Source organism: Cupressus sempervirens, chromosome 6 (assembly GCF_028749045.1).
Source record: "Cupressus sempervirens isolate cs-2001-9-10 chromosome 6, ASM2874904v1, whole genome shotgun sequence".
NCBI classification, from domain to species: domain Eukaryota; kingdom Viridiplantae; phylum Streptophyta; class Pinopsida; order Cupressales; family Cupressaceae; genus Cupressus; species Cupressus sempervirens.
In genome coordinates this window covers 316,485,030-316,508,729 of record NC_143123.1, presented here as the reverse complement: position 1 = coordinate 316,508,729, position 23,700 = coordinate 316,485,030, and the positions used below count along the sequence as shown (strand labels likewise).

General features: G+C 36.2%; 1 protein-coding gene across 6 annotated transcripts in view; it reads right to left on the bottom strand.

Annotated features, from left to right (window-relative positions):
• Positions 1-23,700, bottom strand: part of LOC149552460 (Rab3 GTPase-activating protein catalytic subunit) — a 184,730-nt gene that overhangs the window by 91,239 nt on the left and 69,791 nt on the right. For all 6 annotated transcript variants that reach the window (XM_089788023.1, XM_089788026.1, XM_089788025.1 and 3 more), the window contains exons 7-11: positions 23,522-23,700; positions 6,427-6,792; positions 6,234-6,298; positions 5,816-5,864; positions 5,528-5,681 (exon numbers count right to left, since the gene is read on the bottom strand). In XM_089788023.1, the coding sequence (XP_089644149.1) occupies positions 5,528-5,681; positions 5,816-5,864; positions 6,234-6,298; positions 6,427-6,792; positions 23,522-23,700 (813 nt within the window). The remainder of the gene's footprint in view (positions 1-5,527; positions 5,682-5,815; positions 5,865-6,233; positions 6,299-6,426; positions 6,793-23,521) is intronic.

Here is a 23,700-nt window from a genome sequence, read left to right as displayed (position 1 = left end):
ATGCTATAATTGATCCTGTCCACTTATCTATCATAAAAATTATTTATAAAATTAAGAATAATAATTACAAAAGATGGAACTATATAATATTTTAACTCTAAGGCTTCATGCAAATAAAATAAAAATGAATATTTCTTATTGATCATGTCAAAAATAAAATTACACTGGAGATACTCCTTATAGATGATCCATCCAATGCATTTTGACTCCAGAATGGCATAAGAATTTATTCAATAATCCACAATTCACGAGCTTGGCTCAATCATTCAATCTTTTCCAATAGAAGAACATAATACATCAAGTGCACATTGTATAGAATGAAATTTTTGGAAAGTATATATAAATATATATATGAATTGTTTTGATTTTCATCATATATTAATAGACCAAGAAAATGTGCCAAACTTCCCTTATAACATTGTGACCCTTCATAACAAATGACCGATCATTTGTTATGTATGGTGGGCCTTGGAATTACTTGCAATATAACTTGGTGTTACTTTAAGGAAATAAAGCTTATATTCAGTAGCCATCCTTATGTTTTTGGAGCAACGATATAAACACGAGTATGCTTTCAAATAACATAGGTAACATATCATCTTCGAATTCCTTCCTCAATTATATGGATCAATATACGTTGGTCCAATCATTCTACCTTCAAGAAATGCTCATACCATACTCCGCAGCATCCAATCTCCTAATCCGCATGGGCTCATTAAACCTACAACAAATACAGAGAAGCGTTAGATATTACTCATCAAACATTAGCCAATATTCAATAATAGTCCGGCTTCTACAAAATACAAGCAGCAAAGTCTCTTAGGCAATCACTCTTCAGTAACCGGAACTCACGCTCTCCTTCAATATTTGTTTCCAATAATCGAACCTGTCTTTGGTGTGTGTTGTTGCATTCAATGGCAGTCACGATAATGACACGGAAACATGTGTTGATCATTGTATATAATATCAACTATCTACCCGACAAAAGTCCTTGTCATTGGTGGCTGATGTGTAATAATTTAAATAGTTGTATCATAGCCTAATATCCATTCTTCAGCACCGACAAGTGAATACAATGTAGCCCTAATATTATTGTCAATTAGAATTTCTCTAATGATGAGTAGTTGTCTTCTTTTGAGATTGATATCATAAAATAAATTTCATTAGCAGCCGGCTCTACTTTTAATTAGTTACACTTATCATTGTTAAAGACACTTCGTATCTTCACCGCACGGGATCTTATGTTCTCTTGACAGTGAGAATTACACAATTCTAAATACACAATTGACTCTTAAACATTCAAATATACTGTTACATCCCAAATTTTGCCCTAAATTTTTTAATTGATTATAGCCATTGAACCAAATTATTTCTTCATGATCGTGTGAAATTGAGTTAATTATAGTCGTCGTTTATTTCTTCATATCATGTGAAATTGAGTTAGTTAATTGTAACCGTTGTTTATTTCTTCAAAACATGTGAAATTGAGTTAGTTAATTATAGTCATTGTTTATTCCTTCATGATCGTGTGAAATTGAGTTAGTTAATTATAGTTGTTGTATCGAATCAATTATCATATGAAAGTGAGTTAGTTAATTATAGCCATTGTATCAATCTATTCATGATCATATGAAAGTAAGTTAATTATAGTTGTTGTATATATATGATGAGCATGTAGAGTTAGTTACTCTGACATTGATGAAATCCCTAACGGTCACTTGAAGATTTTGAATTAGCAGTTTATAAATCTTGAATTGATGTCTTGGCGAGAATGTTGTTTTGAATAATTACAGGAAGAAGACTGAAGAGAGAGGGGAAGCATTGCTAAACGGGGTCATTGGAAGGGGATGGTCGAATAGTTTAGTCATCAGAACCGACAGGTTTGACCTAAAACTATCTTGGCAAGGTTACTAGGACTTAGCAACATATTTCATGGTGGAACCGCATGAGCTATAAAGTAGAACATTATAATAAATAATGTAAAATAAACATAAAATCTTACCTTTAATGAATTATCAAATATTAATATTATTTAATTATTATTTTACATTCTCAAATATGATCATATGTAAATAATAATAAGATGACACCATGACATCATAAATAATAATCCAATGATGCCACCCTATCATTATGTACACATAAGCATAGATGAGAAAATATAATAATAATAACTTTTAAAAACTTCTCATTTTCTTTCTTTCTTTCTTTCCCTCCTTTCTTTTTCTTTTTCAATTTGAATGGCTTTCGAATAGAATCTTGTAACTGAAGGGAGCCGAATAGTCAAGCTCTTCTTTTATTAGAGTCTCATAATCATAATCGATTCATTCTTCTATTCCTTTTTCATATCATTCCTTGCTAACGGAAGCTCTAAGAACGACTAAGTTTGAAAGTCGATACACTTTACTGCTCTTATGTTTGTCCCATTATTCCTTCATAACCTCTGTCGCGGGTCACAGGATAGAAAGAGAGTCATTTCCCCGACTATAGAGTAATCAGATTTCAGAAGAGGTGCCACTTAAGACCTCTATCAATTGTGTTTCCTTGTATTATTTATTACACTGAGTCTGTAGTAAAGTACAGGATACCAATTTCATTATGTTGTGTTACTTTTCGTGTTTTCTTTATTTCTTCTCCATTAAAAACTCAATCGTATTTTCCCTAGAGTCAATAACACGTAATAACCATAACTCTACTGTATATGTATTGATTCGAATTCAAGAAAATAATTATTTATTTTGATGCTTTCCTAGCCATGGAAATATACCCATCCTATATAATCAATTATCTCAGTTCAAAATGTAAATGCATCCTTTTTATAAAATGATATTTTGAACACCAATGAATTCACCAAGTGATGATGCCAGTATGTGGTCAAGAAGGTGTAAAGTATCATTGTGATTTTAATCTGGAAGCACCAAGGAATCACTGGCATGATGGCCTAAAAATGGTGAGGAGGTGTAGAGAATCTGCAAAACAAGAATGACATTAGAATAAATAATGCATTAGCTCATGCATGTTCCACTCATGAAGAAAGTTGTCAAGTCGAGTTGGTGGAGATCAAGGTTGTCGACCCAAATTTTGAAATCCTTGGCCAGGGTGGAATTAGGCAGATTTGCCAAAAAAGTGATCTTTGTTGATTATCCAGACGCTTCAGTTATTTTGTCGAATAACTGTTGGGACTTCAACCCACCTGAATACTCTGATGGTTGGACTTATGAACATCCCAAGCCCGATCCCGAGGTAGGGAGGGTTGTTCTATTAAATTAGAATAAGTGGGGATAAGTAATGGTCCGCAATTGGGAGGTTAAACCTATGTCAATGCTTCTCCTCTCACCAATGTCGGGGCTTGGACAACAAATGAAAGAAGTTTCTCAAATTATTCAGTATGTTCTTTAACCCTCCGAATGTTTAGTTGTTTCATTTCAAGATGAAAGTCAATTACTTTACAAATAGTTGTTACTTAACTAGAAGAAGTTAAATGTTCACAATTATCTCAATTTGTAATTAGATAGATATTTCATTTCAAGAACATCTGTTATTTAATTCCACCTGGATATTTAGAAGTAGTTAAATGATCACAGTACATAATTATCTCATTTTGTATTTTTAGATATTTCATTTCAAGAATATCAGTTACTTACTTTCAGCTGAATATATTGAATAGAGTTTTATTCAATTATAGACAGTTAATGGAAATCAATGTCATGTGATATGAATTAGGAAATCAACTGATTCAAGATAAAAACTAGTTTAGGAAAATCTGTATGTTACATATACTATAGCATCGTTGTTTGTGCATATCAAATTTAATTTAGCAACCAAATGATCAATCCTGCTAATATATTCTACAGCCTGGGTATCTTCATATAATTGACGAAGTCTTGTTACTTTTCTTTTTATACTTGCCGCGTACAATTTTTGAATGGATGCTACAGGTATTTTCAGAATTACATGGGCTACCAAATCCTGGCATGATTATCCTTGTGCTCACTAAAACCATTTCCTGGAGATAATGGTGTAAACTTCCAATCCCGCAACTCTTCTAATCCAAGTGACAAAAATCGATATTTATTATAAGAATTTTAGTTGCTTTATCATGGCCTCATTCAGTAGATGAATGTCAAGCCTGATTTGATATTTCATTCACATGCCCTATTAATGTTATCACTGAAAATATGCCAGAAAATATTTCAACCAATCCCAGATTTAATATGCTTAAAGAAATTTTTGATAATGAACTGCTCCATAACACATACAGTATTCCTATGAAGAATACTCAATTTCTTCTATTGCTGCTCTCTTCAGGCAATATCCTGATTCTTGTGCAGACAGCATAAACATCCAATTCATAAATCTTCAGAATATCCTAACTCTTCATGCTTACATGAACAATCTTTATAATATTTGCAGGATGAAAACATGAAATAGGTTCTTAGAAAATGAATCACTAAACTATCCAAAACAGCAGCAACTTTAGGACTCTAAGATATTGGCATGAACCATATGACTTAGGAGGGTAGGAAATATATTTTAGATATAATCTTCAATGATATAAATATGAGAGAACAATAAAAGGATTATAAAAGGTGCTCAAGTGGATGCCCAGAATTTTGGGCTCCATCAGGTGGTTTGCTGGAAATGTTTTTTGTGAGTGTAACAACTCTGTCCAAACATGTAAAATAACCTCCAGATAATTTCCCAATCAGTATGGTAACCCCAGTCAGTCACATATAACCAAGTCACAGTGAATGCAGCATTCAGTTAATTTGTTCAGCTTGTATTTGCACACAAATAGCATGAGCATTGGATTCCTTACTTCTAAAGCTAAAAACCAAGCCTATAGGTAGCTAGCAATCTCATTCAAATGCAAATAACAAGTTCCACAAATAATCTAATTTACCTCAACCTCCAGAAATCCTCCTGACTATATCTTTCAACAGCAAGAAAAATGTTAGCACAAATGGATTTTGCCCTCCAAGCCCTTAGAGAATAATCTCCACAATTTCTCCAATTCCATTGAATATAGCATAATCAAGGTTGTTAAAAAGAGAGCATTTCATTCCCTTTCATACATTTTCCGTATGGGCTCACTCACCTGTTTCATCAATGCGGGATAAAAACAATATCACATTGCTTTTTTTCCCTCCTATTTTCTCACAGCCCCTATTTTCTTTTGGCTCCCTATTTTCTCACGGCCCCTATGTTTCCATGGCTCCCTATTTCCTTGCGGCTCCTATTTCTTTGCAAGTGTTTTTTCCTTAAATATTTGCCTGTTATTTTTTATCTCCAATATGTTGTGAAATTAAAGGGAATCATTTCATTTAATATTTCCAACAAACTATAGACTATGCATTAATAAAGTTAAATAAAAAAAAATCACTTTATAAAATAACTTTATTAACATTTCTAGTAATAATAAAGCACTAAATGTATTATTCATTCATATAGGCTTTTAAAGATTAGGGATATGTTGCAAATTCAAAATAAGGGCTTATGTGAAAAGTGTGTATAGTGAGTGTACTACCCTTAGCTTGCATACGCTTACTTAGGTAGCCACGCCTACTAGACACTTTATCTATATCACTGGCCTCATCAGAGAGAATACAGGTTTCTTGTTTCCAATCTGGTGGGGAATACCATCTGATAAAATCCTCCAAAATGCAACCAGGATTTGCAGCCTGAAAACAGTGAAATCAGAATCCAAAAATAAATTTGAAATATACATCAAGCTAAACTTGTCCATCTCAGCATCAACAAATCAGAAAATACTAAGGCCAAAGCTAGTCAATTCATCAGACTTTTGCTTATATACCTTAAATGCCTGCATATCAGAAAAGAGTTGAGAACATCCAGCGCCAACACTGAGAATGTAAAACAATCCTCAGAAACTAGAGCAACAAGGTTCCTTATAAAATAGTAACTTAGGAAATAACCAATAAATTACATATATTGACAAAAATGGTGTTATGATTCTACTATATTATATATTGCGAGCCATTAGAGATATTCAGAGACAAAACACAGGCAGGATGTGCCCAACTGTGGCCAATTACATTCACAGCCTGGGAAACCTCTCAGTAAGTACCCCTACTCAGCATTTAACCTTTAACTAATAGATAAAATGTGTGAATTATTACTGAAAATAAATACATCAAATAAATTGATTGTTTCAAACCAGCAAGGACAGCCAGTGGTTTTCACATAGAAAGGAATATTATGTCCAAATCAACCTTCCAGTTCGAAGTATAAGCTCCTCTGTTTCTCTGATCAAATCTTCAGTTAATATGGGACCCTCCTGTAAAGGATCACATGAGACAAATGAAATTTGAATCAATAAAGGTACGCATGAAAGAAAATGTCTATAGTAATATATAACTCAAACATAATAAGAAACAGCACTAATTTTTAAGCCCAGCACTCAACCTGAGTTACAGGGGAAAACACAGGTTCAGTAGTTTCCAACATGACCATTTTTTCTGCTGCATGAAGCACTCCAAGTCTAGGAACAAGCTTCCCTGACTTAGTTTTTGCATATAGAGCAGGAGCAATTGTGTTCAAGTTTTCTTCCCATGCTTCTGGAACAGGACAAGTAGCTAGCTCTTCATTTTTACAATCATCTTGCACATTACGTGTGTCTACCAATTTTAGAGCAGCAATGCGCCTCTTCTTTCTAGATATACAGCAGTTTATAACTTGTAGTTGTTGATGTAGAAGACAATATCGTAAGTCTGGATTATCATTTACAGGCAACAATGGTATTGGTTGTCCTTCCTCCCACAGCTTCCTTACCTACACAATCAAAGAAATCAAATGAAGCTCTCCAATTGGAAAACACTAAGACATGTGATGTTGCATTTCATGATTTGCCTATATTTTGTGCATGTGCCTTCTACCGCAAATGCTGTACCCCAAAAACAAACTAAGTATAAAACACACACATATGATCATTCTTGAAATGAATTCAAAGGAGAGTTGCATGTATAGAGGAATGAACTTAGATGCTTTCATTAACCATAATGGAGAATGAACTTACATATTACATCGGTAAGTATTTGTTGGCAGTAACTATATTAACTTGTTGAATGGCTTCTTCATATAAATTAAATTTGATGAATGAAAAATAGCAGCAGCGCTGCTATTTATCAAGTTGTTAAGCAGTTTCATCTATAACTATTGGATTTGATGTATAATATTATTATTATTAAAATACCGAATCCAATAAAATAATAAATGAAGAAACTGTTCAATGACATTATAGTTACTGCCCATGGCATACCCAGAGATGGATACTCAAGTTAACACCATACCTTATTGTTATTTAATAATAGACTAAATAAAAGAGAGGTAACAAAATAATCTTGATTATTGAAAGGATCGGATTTAATTAAAATATGCATATCCACAAGGAGGAAGTTAGGTGAAATGTCACAAATACTTCTATTAGACAACTTGCACCTTGATGAAACAGTTTACAATGATTAAATCATTTTATATAGTTCTACATGTTTTCCCAGTCAAAAACAGCTCTGATAATGTGTCCTGTTAAACCATTCCCAAGTTCCAGTAACCATGCTTCAAGTCTCAAATCCACACATCCATGAGAAGGAAAGATGAAAAAATCTAATGATGTAATAGACAAGGACCATCACATCTCAGACCTAATGGAAGTTAAGAAGGTGATCTTGAACGTAAATCTCAAAAAAGTTTAAATGTGTTAGGGCCATCTCGAAGATGAGGACGTCCCCGAGATGGGGGGACAACGTCTCGGCATTTCGGGCGGCGCATCTCAAAGCGCCACCGCTGCCGGAGACGGGGAAACATCTCCGAGACGGGTGCGGGGGGACGCCAAGGAGTCTCCTTCGTTGTGGGGGGACACTTGGATGTCTCCCACGGCAAGCAAAAAAGACACATAAAAAATAAAAAAGTTGAACTCATTTTTAAAATGTTTTAATGTTTCTTATTTATTGTATTGGATTGTGGGGCCCATCCATTCCTCCTCCTTTGTTTAAAACCCTTCTATTCTTCATTTTGATTCACATTTGCATTTCTCATTGTTTGCAATAGCAAGAAGAAGACGAGTGAAGAGCTGATATAAGGGTTTGTGCAAGAGTGAAGAAAGTGTTTGCAAGTGAAAAAGGAGAGCCTAGGAGCAAGAAGAAGAAGAGGAGGGTGGTTCAAGGTTTACCGAATCTTGTTGGAGTTTTTAAAGCAAAAGGTAGGGTTTCTAACGTATTTGTATGATTTTAAAATGCATGTTTATGAATGCTTTTGTTTGTTTAAAAGACTTATATTATCTCTGGACTCTTTGAAATGTCTATTTTCGATTGTTTAAACCGACGACTTCTACTCTCTTTGAACTATATTTGGGGGAATCAATTAAAAATAAATAAATAAATAAATTTGAAAAAAAAAAAAAAAAAACAAAAATTGACTGCCAATGGTTCTGTAGGATTTGGGCTTTTCTGAGCTGATTTCAGTATGTAAGAAATAACAAAAAAAGTTAAGTTTTTTATATTAATAAACAATAAGCCTTGCCTATTTCAATTTTTTGTTCTTTGGTTCTAATTTGTTTCATTTTGTTATTGTTATGATTATCATTTATAAATTTCAATAATAGATTAAGATTCTTGATGTTTTAGTTTTACAGTTTTTTAATTTAGCTTTATTAACTTTTGTTTTTTCATTTTGTGAAATGCAGTGTCACAATGAATACTCATAGTGATGATGAGATGGAATTTCATTCAGATTGTGGCAGTGAATCAAAATATGAGCCTGAGCCTGAGGTTGGGGCTGAGGAGGATGATGACACTGTTGAGAGGGGTGACCATGAGAGTGATATTGCAATTCCGGTTGGGCCAAATCAGCAAAGGGCCCAAACTAGTTCCACTTCCATGGGTACTAGTTTTATACTATTTGGTACTCCATCTACTGATTGCCCCTCCCCAGCTTTGGCACAGTGGGCTAGGGGTAAGTTTGATCCAAAATCTCCTTTAAAACAATTTGCCACTAGAATAACAAGCAAACAAGGAACAGGTGGCACAAGAAAGTAGAGATGCAATATTTGTGGTGAAGACTGGTATGGTAGCATCACTAGAGTGAATGCACACTTCCTCTTTTGGACAGGTAAAGGTGTCTTACCATGTAAGTTTTTGGCTGAATCCAAAAACTTGAGGATTAGAATTGAATTCAACAAGCTTTGGGGAGTTCCAGAGGACTTCGGCCTTCCAGTGCCTACTACTTTGGCTGGTAGGCAACAGATTCAGACTATACAGGAGGTGCATGAGCAAGAAATACAGGGGCAACAACACCAACGCATGTCTTCTTCTAGACCACAGCATAGAGCTTATCTACTTCATTGCTAGGGGCAGCCTCCGCACCTTCCTCTACTTATAGCTCTATAAGTGTAGCAGCAGCTGAGATGAGCAAGGGTAAACGCAGGGCACAGTCTAGTGACAACAACCCTATAGCAGAATTGTTTGCAGCCTAGACGAGAGAGAAGTTAGATGCATGCATTGGGAGAATGTTATTTGCCAATGGCGTTCCACTTCACATTGCTCGGTCTCCTTATTTTAAGGAGGCATTTCAGAAAGTAGCGAAGGCGGGATTACCATCATATGTGCCACCAAGTGAGCACAAATTGAGGACTAAAATCTTGGATAATGAGTATGCCAAGATTAGTGAGTCCATGGAGACCATGAGGGTTGTTTGGGAGGAATCGGGGTGCAGCATTGTCATGGATGGGTGGACGAACATTAGACACCGTCCACTCATCAATGTCATAATCACATGTACAGAGGGCCTATTATTTCTTAGGGCGGTTGATTGTTCAAGGCATCGAAAAGATGCTGATTTTCAATTTCAGATTCTTCGAGAAGCCATTGAGGAGATTGGGCCACAAAATGTGGTCCAAGTAGTGACAGATGCAGCTCATGTGTGCAAAGCTGCAAGGAGGCTTATTGAGGCCACATATCGGCATATTTGGTGGACTCCTTGTTGTGTGCATGCTATGAACAATGCTCTAAAGGATATGGGGAAGATTAGTTGGATAAAAGGAGTGGTGAGTGATGCTAGAGATGTGTAGATGTATATCTGCAACCACCACACCTCACATGCACTATTTAGGAGCTTCGCCAACAAGGAGTTCCTAAAGCCAGTTGAGACACAATATGCATCCTATTTCATTCTCTTGGAGAGAATGCTTGAGTTGCAGGAGCCACTACAACTAATGGTTATGATGAATGAATGGAATAGGTGGGATGGTTCCAGGTCAGAGCAGGGGATGAGGGTGAAGGATATAGTTAAGAGTGATGTATTTTGGAGCGATGCAAAATACATTGTCTCTATTATTAGGCCAGTCTTCGAGGTGATCAGGTATGGAGATGGGGATGTGCCCACACTTGGAGAGGTGTATGAGTGCATTCATTCTATGCTTGGGCAGATGAGGGCAATTGTACGAGAGAAGGACCCCACATTAGCCTTCTACAATGATCACATTCAGCCTATTATTCAACGTAGATGGGACAAACTTAACACACCCTTACACATGGTTGCATATGCATTGAATCTGAGGTGGTACATGACTAGGCCTGGTAGAGTTACACCAGTTCACAATGATGAGGTGATTTATATTATATAACACTTTAAGACTTAGATTCTTATCATTTTATAAATTAAAATCATTTACATTACTAGTATCTTGATTCTTCTATTTGCTAATAATTTGTACTTTTTAAATTTTTTCAAGTGAAGGAAGGGTTCCTCAAGTGCATAGATAGGATGTATGACCCTGAGATAGCAGCTAAGGTTCGCATTGAGTGGACCAAATTTGCTACTCTTAGGGGTTACAAACAAGCGGCAAAGGCGGATATCAAGACTATGGCACAAGAGGATCCCATTTTGTGGTGGTCAGCTTATGGACCGAAATCTACAACCACCACACTAGCTATTTGTTTGTTGTCCTAGGTACTTAGTTCCTCAACTTTTAACTTTTCATTGTTCATTGTTCAATGATCATTGTTCAACTTCTAATTCTCGAGTCTTACATTGGCCAATTATTTTTCATCTCAGGTTTCTAGTTCCTCAGCTTCTGAGAGGAATTGGTCTACATATAGCTTCATCCACTCTCTTAAGAGGAATAGACTTACCTCTCAAAGAGCAAAGAATCTAGTGGCTGTACATAGTGTGTTGTGTATCAATGACTGCACCACAAGTGTGTACAAGGAAAGCCCAACATCATGATCGGATGTACAGCCTGAGGAGCCATCGCAGATTGATGAGGAGGATGCTTTAGATCCAGCCACAGAGCTAGTTGGTGTTCCCTTTTAAGCTCTTGATCTTGGAGAGACTGATAGTTCCAGTGGCGATGAGTTTCAACCTCCAGGGGATGATCATTGATCATTGATTTGGACTCTTGGAGACTTGTAGTTTTTGTTTGCATTATATACTTATTTTGATATCATGATTCATGGTACATGATACTTATTGTAATCATCTTTATGTCATGAGTCATGACTCATATGATCATTGATTACTATTAGATAGTAGAATCTAGATGCTCATACTATTGATCTAAAGACTGATATATAGACTAATATTTATTATTTTGAATTTTCTAATGTTCAATGTTCAATGTTCATTGTTTGTTTGTTATAACTTATTTGATCATGAATCATGACGTTCTAGTTGAAAACTTCAATGCAATGTTCAATGTTTAAGTTTTTTACATCTTTGTATCTTATATTGTATAATTGTAGTATATCTTTTCATAACTAGCATTTTAAGTATCAGATGTATAGTATATACACCCCTGCTCCCTCCGCCACCCCCCCATCCCCCGCCGCCGTCCCCCCGCCGTCCCCTCGCTGTCCCCAAATCAAGGCCCCTCTGTCCCCCCGTCTCCCAAGGCAGTTTAACTATGGTTAAAACGAATAACCTTCTGTTTTGTACAAATATAATCTCAGCAAAGAATAAATGTGTTATAATAAATAACATTATGTTTATTACAAAAATTCCTAAGATGAAAATTGATAAACTTTTCACTTTCCAAACCTAATTTGACCTTACATGCTACAATCAAGGAATTTGTAGCAATTATCTTGTTACCATAAGTAGTGTGTTAGTGATAAGTATGAGATGCTTTCAACAACAAGTCAAATTGTGACATTGCTATGGGTCGATGAGTTTGACTCATAAACTACACAGTTGAATACTGATAGCAATATCACAATGTGTAAGCGTTTTAATTTATACTTTTCAGTACAACAAAAAATGGTGCAGATGCACAATAGAACCGCTCTTCAAATTAGAAGAGGAAGATCAATGTAAAATCAAATCGAATCTACTAAGAAAGATACACGCAATTTGCAATCTTTACAATGCTTTTCTGAGGATTTCGCACTCAAGCTAATTAAGGGTCTATATTTTGTTGTTTTGCTTAAGGTAAAAGGTTGAGAAGTTCTTATAGCACAAGGCAAAAGAATTCATGATTTTTCAAAAAAAAAAAAGAATCGTAAGACTACGTGTTTATATCATTCAACTAAAAGCAGAGAGTAAACAATGCAAGAATACACAAATTGGATATGTTCAAACACATGCACACAATCTCATAAGTAAAAACAAACAACTGCAACCAAAGCTACAACTATTGACCTAACATCTTAAGCAAAAAGGAAAAAATGCTGGAGATTGTGGATCAGATGTAATATCCCTTTCTGTTAAAACTTTGGAATATGGGACAATTAACTTATAAAAATCAATTGCTCTAATAATTCTTAGAACAATAATAATTAAAGTTACTTTATTCCAAGAATAATAGTTTATAATACCACGTTCTAAATGATTTGTCCTTATCTAATATAATTGAGGACCATTATAAGATGATGTTATATGATATATGAGAACGAATATCACTGCTATATCTGATATAGCAATTTAGTCTATGCAAAGATGATATTTGATCCAATCTAGACTTCTGCTAAACAATATGAATTGTGCAAAAAAGAATAGTACAATCTGTATTATGCACCCAATGGTAGTGTCCATCACTGATTTAACAATGAGAAGTATGCTACAATATATATTCCTATCGCTTGCAGCGATGGATTGATTTTCTACTCTTAATATATTTTTATGAATATGCAAATATGTATAACTTCACTTATATAGATATAGTGTTGTTTCTGATTTGTCTTCGTAAACTTGCAACAATGGTGTTCTTCTTGATTTCTTACTTTAGATATAAGCAACCACTTCTGCCAGTGGAAAGTGCTCACTTGAGCAATCCAATAACGATGTAAAGAGAGCAAAGTAATTGATGATGTTTGAAAGGATCAATTCAATCTCCCTTTTGTATCTTCTAATAAGTAATGATTGCGCCAAAGAGATGTCTCTCCCTGATCGTATCTCTCCCTAATCAGATCACATCTTTCCATAACATGATTAGATCAGTTTATGTAAATCATATCCCTTCATGCTTAATGATTATGTGTTAAGCATTAGTTATTATCTCTTAATTGCTGCCATTTATAATCATTCAAGTCCTTGTCTTATTAACAGTTATGATTGATCATTTGATTAGTAAACTTCTTCCTTAAAGCAATAATAGATGTTTATAAGCCAATTGATTTTCTGTTATGATGATTCGACTTTTCTGATGGATATGTTTGTTAGCAAACTAAATTAATCAATATCTATTGGATAGCTGATTAGTAGATTGCTAATTGGAATCCTTGATCGATCCTTAATTGATCCTTCTTATGCAAAGATAATATATTCTTCTGCTTGCATGACATGAACGATCCAAAGAAAAATTATTTGATGCTTATAGTTATGATAGCATCTTTTATCTGATAGTAATATCTTCATATATGATTGACCTACTTAATGCTTGCTATTTGGTTGATGTTTATTATCTGATTGGCTGAAGTACTGCGGAACATCCTTTTTCTGATCAACATATTATAACTTGCTGATCTAATCCTCCTTTCATTACAATGATGCTCTTCTCTCTTTGTCTGATAGAGTTATTTAAGAGGACTTGCCCTTATGACTGATGCCATATGCCTCTATGTGACGTTATATCTTCTACATGCTTCCTTCGTACTAACATGTTGATTGATGCAATGATGGTATTAATATAAATATTCATGTGTGATGGATGCAACATAATGATTTATCGATATCTTCGTTAAGCACCATACTTCTTTCTTCTTTCTTCTTTACAAACACTTTAGGCATACACATAAAATTGTGCTACTATATCTCTAGTTGTCATCATAATAATTCCCTAGTGGTTACTACAGTCAAATTATATCTCACCATTGCATTGTCCTTAGTCATTTTTCCAAAAACACAAAAACTAGTTTCTTTCCTAGTCCTTACTGTAGTCAAAACATATCCCATCACTGCATTTTCCTTGGTCATTTTTCAAATAATTTCCAAAAACAAAAAAAAAATTCCTTTTTTCAATTGTTACTACAGTCCAAACATTTGTCATCATAATCATCGTAGTCATCATAAGCCTTTGCATTAAAATGTTATAACTATAATGCCTTGCAAGGATCGAATCATTCTATTATACATTGTTTATTTGATGAAGTATGAATTCCAAGAGTTTGGTGTTGAATTGGAGGAAATGGTGAATTTTCTTCAATGTCTTTCAACAACTGAGTTGGTTCTTATGCTAATGAATTGTGTCTGTCATCGGGTCATTGCTGCAAATCGATTCTGAGAATCAGTAAGGAGTTTTAATGAGGGTTTGAGATATTATTACTGCTGGTGATTGCCGTTTAGGAGTGGCTACATAGAGCTGGGCAATAGTCTGCTATCACAGGCCAATTTTGTGGTTTCATTGCATTCTATACAAAGGTGGCATCAAAATAAAGGTAGTGTGGCCTCTACTCACAGCTGCAATCAGTCATTATAGGTGGTGTTTGACATTTAGAGGGCTGCGAACAGTAATCTGGAAGCAGCGTTATTTACTTCTGAATCAACTATCAATTCCATCTGCCACAATCAAGTACCTCCATGTTTCTAATCTTTGTCAGGTTCCTTGCACTTCAGATATTTAGTAAACGTGCATTTCATATAGCTGCAATTGATTGTATGTATTTGTAAAGTTATAGATAAGAGTGTGGATTGCCATTTATTTATATACATTGTTTTTATTTCTTCTGAAAATCTGAAAAGCATATAATCCAAAAAATCACAAACTTTCAAGAAGACAAGGAAAACAATATTACTTCTACAGCATAGTCAGGAGTGAGCCAGCAGGGCTCATTACATATTTAACACCTATCACTAAGTGCATTCGACCATTTGCATCCTCATGTGTTCAGTTTTGACATCTTTTTTATGTACCTAGTTTAAAGGGTTTAACACAGATCTGCACTTTGCACATTTTCAGATTAATCCAACGACCCCACTTTGCTGGCTTGCATTTCATAACCAGTTGATCATCCCTGTGTTGACATGTCAACAAGCCCCCATTTCCATTTTGAGACCCCAACGATTTCGTTTAATAAGTTTGCCAGGTCAAATCGAAACACAGTTTATTCAGATTTTCAGTGTGCATAGGGTTTCATCTTCAAAATGGTCATTTAAGAGTGTTATAATTCATGGTCTATTGATTGTCAAGAGAGGCTAGTTATTGCCCTATATTGTCAGTATCTTGGAGTACTTATGTGCAAAATCTCAAGGCCTTACGTGGTCATTTGATACTTCTAACAAGCCCATTCCATTTGCAGTTCACAGTGTTCTGCACTTCACACAGGCAAGTGTTTATCATATGGCTCTGTTTGAGTTTTAAATTCTTGCATCCAAGATATAGTCAAAACGTAAAAAGTTGGCTCTTGTGATTCCCCAAATGAAAGTGAACTCGTCTTCAGTAGATTACCCAATCTCAGGCTATTGGTCCAAGTTGGTGTTTGATTTATTCCTGTGGATGTAGTGTTGTAATGGACGCATAACGAGTGAACTACCCATGAGCTTATCAAAGCTCTGATACAACTATAATGGTCCACCCCTATTGTGATTTGCAATGCTTTGTTTTCTGTTGATTGAATAGTTTCACTCCTTTACTATGTAGGAAATAACACATGCAACACAATGACCATAAGGGATGCCTGGCAATGGATAAGTCACTAACTTTTTATTACACGATATCATAGACAAGAGGATATCCACTTGCTTTACTCCAATTCCAACATGATAAGTTAAGGCAGTAACAATAACACTACAGGAAGAAATATTGAGTTCAACCAAAATGTTACCCTTAATATGCACAAATCTCCTCATATCGGTTGTTCTACAGGTTTCACAGGCTCAGTCAAGTTTCTTTACCCAGCAAGTTGCAAGTAAGGTTGGTAAATTTCCCACTAACTCCTCTCTGATGATGGCTCCTCCGAAACCTGAACACTGAATTCTGCACTCTTATCCCCACTGTAAACATTCTAGAACTGACCATAAATGCTCCTTCACGACACTCACATTGACAAGCCTCTACAGCTCCTGCACACGTCAATAGCTGACTCTTGGCATCATGGAGTTCACACACACATTATTTGTTCCAGTAGTCAAGTGCCATTGTATATTGGTTAGAAACCGCAGCATTCCCACATATGAACACTCCCAGACCTGTGTCCTACCCCAGCATGGATTATGTTCTTCACTCCCCTGAACACGGGATGCTATTTTGTCTCCATTACAAGCTCCTGTGGCACCTCAGTGACCATGGATATATCAATCCATCTATCCTCTTCCACAGTTAATCCCGGATAGAGTTAACGCAGTTCAATGTAACCATTCAATTTATTGCCATTGCAATGAAAGGGAGTCTTCGCTATCCCCAACTGGTTGACTATTCCACTTGGTCAAGTTCCCTCTGCAACTCTCTGCCCATGTGATTGAAGAAGTTTTTGCTTATAGCTGCTTAAGCTGCCTTATTATCACATGGGGTGCTTCAACATGAAGCGACTTGACTTTCCCGGCGTTTCTATCAATATTGGTTTCCTCTGGAAGTATCAGATGCTGCCTATTTCTTTAGACGCTACCTTTAATATGTTCACTCCACCGCCTTGGGTGTCTCTCTCAACACTGAAGACTTGCTATTTTAAAACTATTGGCCAGATGCTAAAATCTGCAGCAATCCAGCCCTGATTAAAATCGCTGGCAATTCAATTACCCTTTTTTGTTCACAATCCTATCCTGGGTAAATCTATATTGCTTAAGATAGAGATTCTCTTGATGAGGCTCTATGATGAACAGAGGATCAGCAAATAAGTTCGTCTCCCTTATTCTCTGACATAAACTCTTTCTTTCTTCCTCCCTCCTGCTATGCAAATTCCCCACTGTTATTCCCTTCTCTCCCCCGTGTTAAGTATTTAACCTGACAATATACAGGTCTGAAAGTGCAGATCGCACTCGACCTTCTTACCTTAAATAGAATTGGTGTTTCCTTGAATGATATAACCTTCTAGAAAGCAGGCGACTTCTTAGAAACTGTTTGGTATTGGTTACCTAATCTAACACACTTTGTTAAATAGCATAAGTTATAACATGCCTCACTAATCACCAATTTCTAGATGGGATTGTATTTGTTAAGTTAGGAAGGGACATGTCCCTTTGAGGGACAAATCCTTTAGCACCAATATTTAAGGAGGTTATTGGTGCAGTTAGAGAACACACAGAAACAATTAAGTCTTCTCTTCTAAGCACCAATATCCTGCGATTAAGATCAGAAGATACTCTCATTTAAAAGGTTGATTATTACTTATTGTATCAGCATCAGAGAAGTTCGGTGTTCTCCATATATTACACAATTAAGGTTATTTCCTCAGCAAAATCATTACACTGATCTATTGCAGATATATATATATATATATATATATATATATATATGTGTGTCTGTGTGTGTGTGTGTGTGTGTCAACTTCTTCAATAATCAGATTATTAGAAGACCATTCTCAGCTTCCAAGTACTGAAGTAAAAGCAGAATTTGCAGAATCTTTACACCCCGCATAACGAGCCCAAGATCTTCTCTTTTTACCTTCCACATAAGCTTCCAGCTTGGCAGTAAGCCACTTATTTGCCCAGGCCACATTGCCAAATTCTTGTCTTCTATTCCTCTTTCTTTACATATATGTTTATTTGTTCAATTTTTCCCTCATCATATATGTGATATCTTTTATTTATTGAATGAAAAAAAGAGGTAAAGAGCATTTAATAAATATTTACATATTTTTTGTTTGAGGGGGACATTACACAACCACTTTTTAATGCTCATGAAGGGTTAGATGCTAAGTTACCGATTCGGATGCGGATTCCGAAGCGGATTCTGGAAGCGGATATGGGATGCGGGGATTTTTTTTTTTTTTGGATGCGGATGCGGGAGGAAACGTGTGTGTGCGTGTGTGTGTGTGTGTGTATATATATATATTTGTAGGATTCTTGGTGGAAATCCTATTTCAAATTTTTAGCTTCATCCAGATTTAACCTGTAACATCTTAGCAGTGATTAGATGTTGCCCGGCAGAAAGCCCTATATTCGAATTTGAGAGTGAATTTGACTGTGACTGGCAGAAAGCCCTATAATTGACTTTAATAATGCTGTCAGGTATTTAATATCTCAATTATTTGTCAACTTTAGATATTGCATTTGAAGACTGCTCTGTTTGTGTTTGTTTTCATGTTGGGCATCCTCTTTGTCAGAATATTCGCAGGATTCTAGTAAAAATTCTATTTCAAATATTCATCATTATCCAGATTTAGCCTGTAACATCTTAGCAGTTAGATGTTGCCTTTATCAAGCTAGTATTACACTGTTGCTTCCAGGTTTATGTTTTCTATTTTGTGGATTTCTTATACAGTTTTAATCCTTTTGAGGGATACCATAAGTTTGTCATGATGAAGATTTCTACAAAATGTTTGTTAATACAGCGCAATTCAAATTGTCCTTGCCTAATTCAGATTTTTTTTGTAGATCGGAAATTACAGGAGTCCATATTTGGGACTTCTTACTGATGATTTCTTTCCTGAATAATAATTTTTGTTGGGGAATCCCTGTGCTTGTCTTGAAGGATACATGATGCTTGAAAGGCAGTTTTGCAGTTTTGAGACAGCATATGATTGTGTACTGGCACTTTCTGTTGGATTAATTTAAATTATTACTAATCAGTTCAAAAGATTGTGGAATGTTTATTAGCAAACTAATGTTTTACTTGGCCCCTGCCATGTGAGATATCGATTTAGTTAATGCCTGGTCCACCAAAGGCACTCTTTCCCATTTGCCCTGTATATTAATCAATAAGTGCACATAGCTTAATACCACTCTAATCGCAAACATATCCCTCTAACACATTTCTTCACCATCAGCTTTACTTAGGTTGTACGTATCTGTGTCAAGGATTAAAAAAGTACATGACATGTGGCAGATGGCAGAACAGTCATTTTGACTGGACACATAAGGAGCAGAGATATCTTTATGTTTTTATTATTGTTTTTTGTTTGAAAGGCCGCTGGGCCCGCAGATGCTCCCGGATGTGTCCGGAAGCCCTGCGGGTGCTGGCCGGAAGCCAGCCGCAGGCTCCCGGATGCGCCTGGAAGCTGAGACCCAGCTTCCAGGCGCATCCGGGAGCCTGCGGCTGGCTTCCGGCCAGCACCCGCAGGGCTTCCGGGCGCATCCGGAGTCCGTCCGCCTTCGATGCGGAAGCCAGGCCTGGACCCCACGAATCGGTATCTGAGGTTAGATGTTGTCATTGAAGTGTTTGTTTTCCTCTGCTGCAAGAAGATATCAATCAAGGATCTTCATTATATGGGCTGCATAAAAGGTTCAGGAGATGATCACTGCAATGGAAAGACAAAGTTCAGAATCAGAGTTAATGGCTATTGCACGTTTACATGCCATATCAATGTCAGATGCATCTTTTCTGCGGGAGTTTTCAGCTTTTAGACCAGAGTGCACAGCTGCAGATTGAAGACAATCAGAATCCATATACTGGAAAGAAAAAAAAAATTATCATAGTGAGCTTTGTGATAATCAATTAAATACCTAAATAAGCATTGTGATTAGAAATGAGTCAAATTTGAAAAGCATGCAACTGGCAGGTAAGGGCATCATGTGAGTGAAACAATAAAATGGTATAGAAGCCAAAGGAGAAACAGAAAAATCATTCATGTTGGAGCAGCAAGGATAGTCAAAGGAACAACTAACTCACTGGAATCCCAGTTGTCATAGAGTCCGTGCACAAAGAATTGCACATCACAGTGGGTAAGCAGAAATAAAGCATGAAGGCAGTCCTCTGATTTAACTGTGGCAATCCTTTGAAGTTGCAAGCCCAAAATGAACAGTTTGAGCAGCAATTTCAGGACAGTAAATGAGTAGGAAAAGAGGAGCTTGTTTCATTCATTTATTTAAAGAAGTTGGCTCAATAAATGATTGATAGATGATATGAAACTTTGGTTGCTTAAATCAGTAAGTATAGGTCAGTTATGTACCAAAGGCTAACAATTATCCTTTCCCAACAAGCAAAAGGCTGCCAAACAGGAAAAGTCACTTAATAATGGAGGAAGGTAATGAAGGAAACAGAGGTTTTAAGGACCACATGTGGCATTCAAAATTGTAACGGCAGTCACGGTACAGTTAAGAAAATGACAGAGGGCTTATTCTTGGTAAGGAAACTGTTCCAAATGATGAAGCCTTTAAGTGAATAGCTTGATGAAGGGTAAAACCACAGTAACGATAATGCCAGTGCAATTGGAGACTTAATTGAAATTTGAGAACATTTTAGGACTAGATCTTAGATGAAATGCAAAGCACAGTAGAAGACAAGGAACAATGACAAAGGGGTTGTATGAATACATGACCAAGACCTAGTATTTGGCATTTTTTCCATAAAGAAATTAAACAGTGCCATGATGGTGACAGACCATTAAGAAAGCAGCAGTGCCTAATGATAGTTCAAAAGTTTTGGTCTCGGAAAGACAGAAAATAGCATGCATCGAAGCTTGTAAAAATCACACATGGAATATCTACAATCATATACAATGACAACCAAAGACTCTCATGCTGAAGGAGCAATAGTTACCAGCCCAAGAGTCATTTCATTACTGAGTTCCTAAAAGATCATTGAAGGTAGCATGAACAGAGATACTGACATCAAGTGAGAACAATTTGAAAATGAGAACAACCTTGAGGAATGAATATAAAATGCGAGGAACAAGAAGTAAAACAGCATGATCAGTTTCAACAACCAAGAAATAGAAGTCATATGTAGGAGATGAACTAAGAAAGGTTAAGTTTAGTAGACAGAAGCTGCAACGACTCATGAAGGAGCAGATTTGATGCCATTTGACATGAAGCAAAAAGCCTAATAAATGTATATGCATTAAAAGGCAGTTTGGAGTGAGTCGGTTTTGAGCAGTCATAGAGGTCTTAAATGAACTATTTCTCTTCCATCTGACCCCCAAAGTTTCTTTCAGCCTCAAAGCAAGGCAAAGTGACATCTCCTCTTAATTGGGATAGCTGGGTGGTCAGTTGGCAAGCTGGAGCAGAGATATAGGCTAAATTGTGCAATTTCCCAAGCATCTTGGAGAAAATTGTTGAGATGGAAAGCAGGTAGAGATGAAGTAGGGGGCAGTTTGACTAAGTTCGCAACATTCCCAAGCATCTAGGAACTCCCTAACGTTTTTCAAAGGGGTATATGGTTAAAGGGTAGTTTAGGGTATTTATGACACTTTTTGGAGCAATTTCAAGGGTATTTAATGATTATTTTCAGTTAGATCGTTAAAACCAAGACTCGACTTGAGAAGGCTTACCCAACTCGGAACTTGGAAAAGAATGGGCCAGACTTGGTAGGACTTGACAAAGACTAGTTTCTAGTGAGTCTCGTCTAGAGTGAGTTCTTGTAGAGTCTCACACTTCTAAGACTCGGCTAGGGTTGCTCAACTCGAGACTCACCAGGACTCGGAAAGTACTACAAAGTCTTGGAACTATGGTTAGATCCAACCCAAAAAGGAGATTGAAGACTTTTCTTCTCTTCAAGACACCTATTGATTTGGTGGAAAACTGATTGTAAGCTATAAAGCCCAGCCTTAGTCTTCATTAGTTCTTACTTTTTTCTGAAAAGCATTGTAACCATAAATAAGATCTTTCTACCAGAAATCCCATCCCCCAAAGTCTTCCTACCCCCTGGATACCAATGAACAAGGGAAACTATCTAGCACTACACCCTAGATGTACCCAAACTGTTGTCAGACCCTGGAGGGCATGCAGTGTGTAATCATGTATGCAATCTGACCAATCAGCCAGCAATTTGTCTAAATGTACCAGAGGTAGTTGATCATTCTCCCTATGCTCCTGCTAGGTTGGGTCCCATTGACCTCTCACAGGCTACAAATGGTGCCCAATCAAAAATGATGATCTCATCCAAACATCATCGCCAGAAGCCAACTAAGTTTGTAGAAGTATGGTGAATAGGAGGCCAATAGTAGCATGTATATGTCTTGTGCAACCGCCACATCTCCTGGTGTATAAGTGATTGAATCACTACTATGTGCTTCCATGACCAAAACAGTGTAAGGTCGCTCCTGGACCTAGGGTCTTGCCTGTCTTGTAGGTGCACATATGAGAGTCATAGTATAGTTGGGCTAGGATGGTATAGGCTCAACAGTATCTCTCTCTCTCCATCGTCTTGTAACATGGTGCTCAGACGCGGGCCCAGCCAATCAGGAATCCTCTCCCCGTGTGGAATTTCTTCATGAACTGCTGATCCCTGTTTGACGTAAAATTGGGCGAGGTAAATTGCTATGGAATTGAACAAAAAAAGTGCATAGTAAATGTACAAAGCAGTCAATGCATTCTGGTTCTGTAATTCAATGATTCATTTATAGTTTCTGAGTTATATTTAATTGCTGATAAGATGGCATTTATAAATTAGAGCAGAATATTGCCTTTTTGTTATCATTAAATGAATATTGGTATTGGTATTCCCTATAACCAAATTGCAGCAATACTCTAATTCTGATCATTATACAAATATTTTTAAACCTGAAACTGTGCATTCAACAGAAATTATAAAGTTAACCAGTTGACCAATTTACTCTCCTATAAGAGTGTAAAATTTCGACAAAACTCAGTTGTAGATTTTATAGTCTATTACCATTTTAAACAATTACATACATACTCAAGGCATATTTGGAATGTATGAATGCTAAATTTATCTGTCCACATGCTGCCAATTAAATGCCTTTGTTAAAACTTTGAACGAACATAGGGGACTCTAATAATATCCCTAATGTATACCAAGGCTATGGTCAATTTTCCAATTATTTTTGTGTGGTAGATAAAATATAGTTATACAACATTTGTCAATGTGCATGCAAAAATTCAATATTCCAGTGATTGAAATTTTTTGATAATCACTGGAACCATATGGTTAACAATATTCAATTATAAGGATAAAGAATTCTATAAAGTATCAAATCACTACCATACCATTAAATTTTTTAATAGACAAATATGATACCTCATCAACTACTTGTAACCAAAATAGTGCCATCTTCCGGACGGATTTGATGCCTGCAATGATTTCAGCAAGTTGAACAAGAAAGCTTCCAGGAGGAGCCCCGTGGTTATCTAAAAGGAAGTGTCCCTTTGAAGATGGAAGAGTGGCATAATTACACTTTTTCTTTGAATATTGACTAT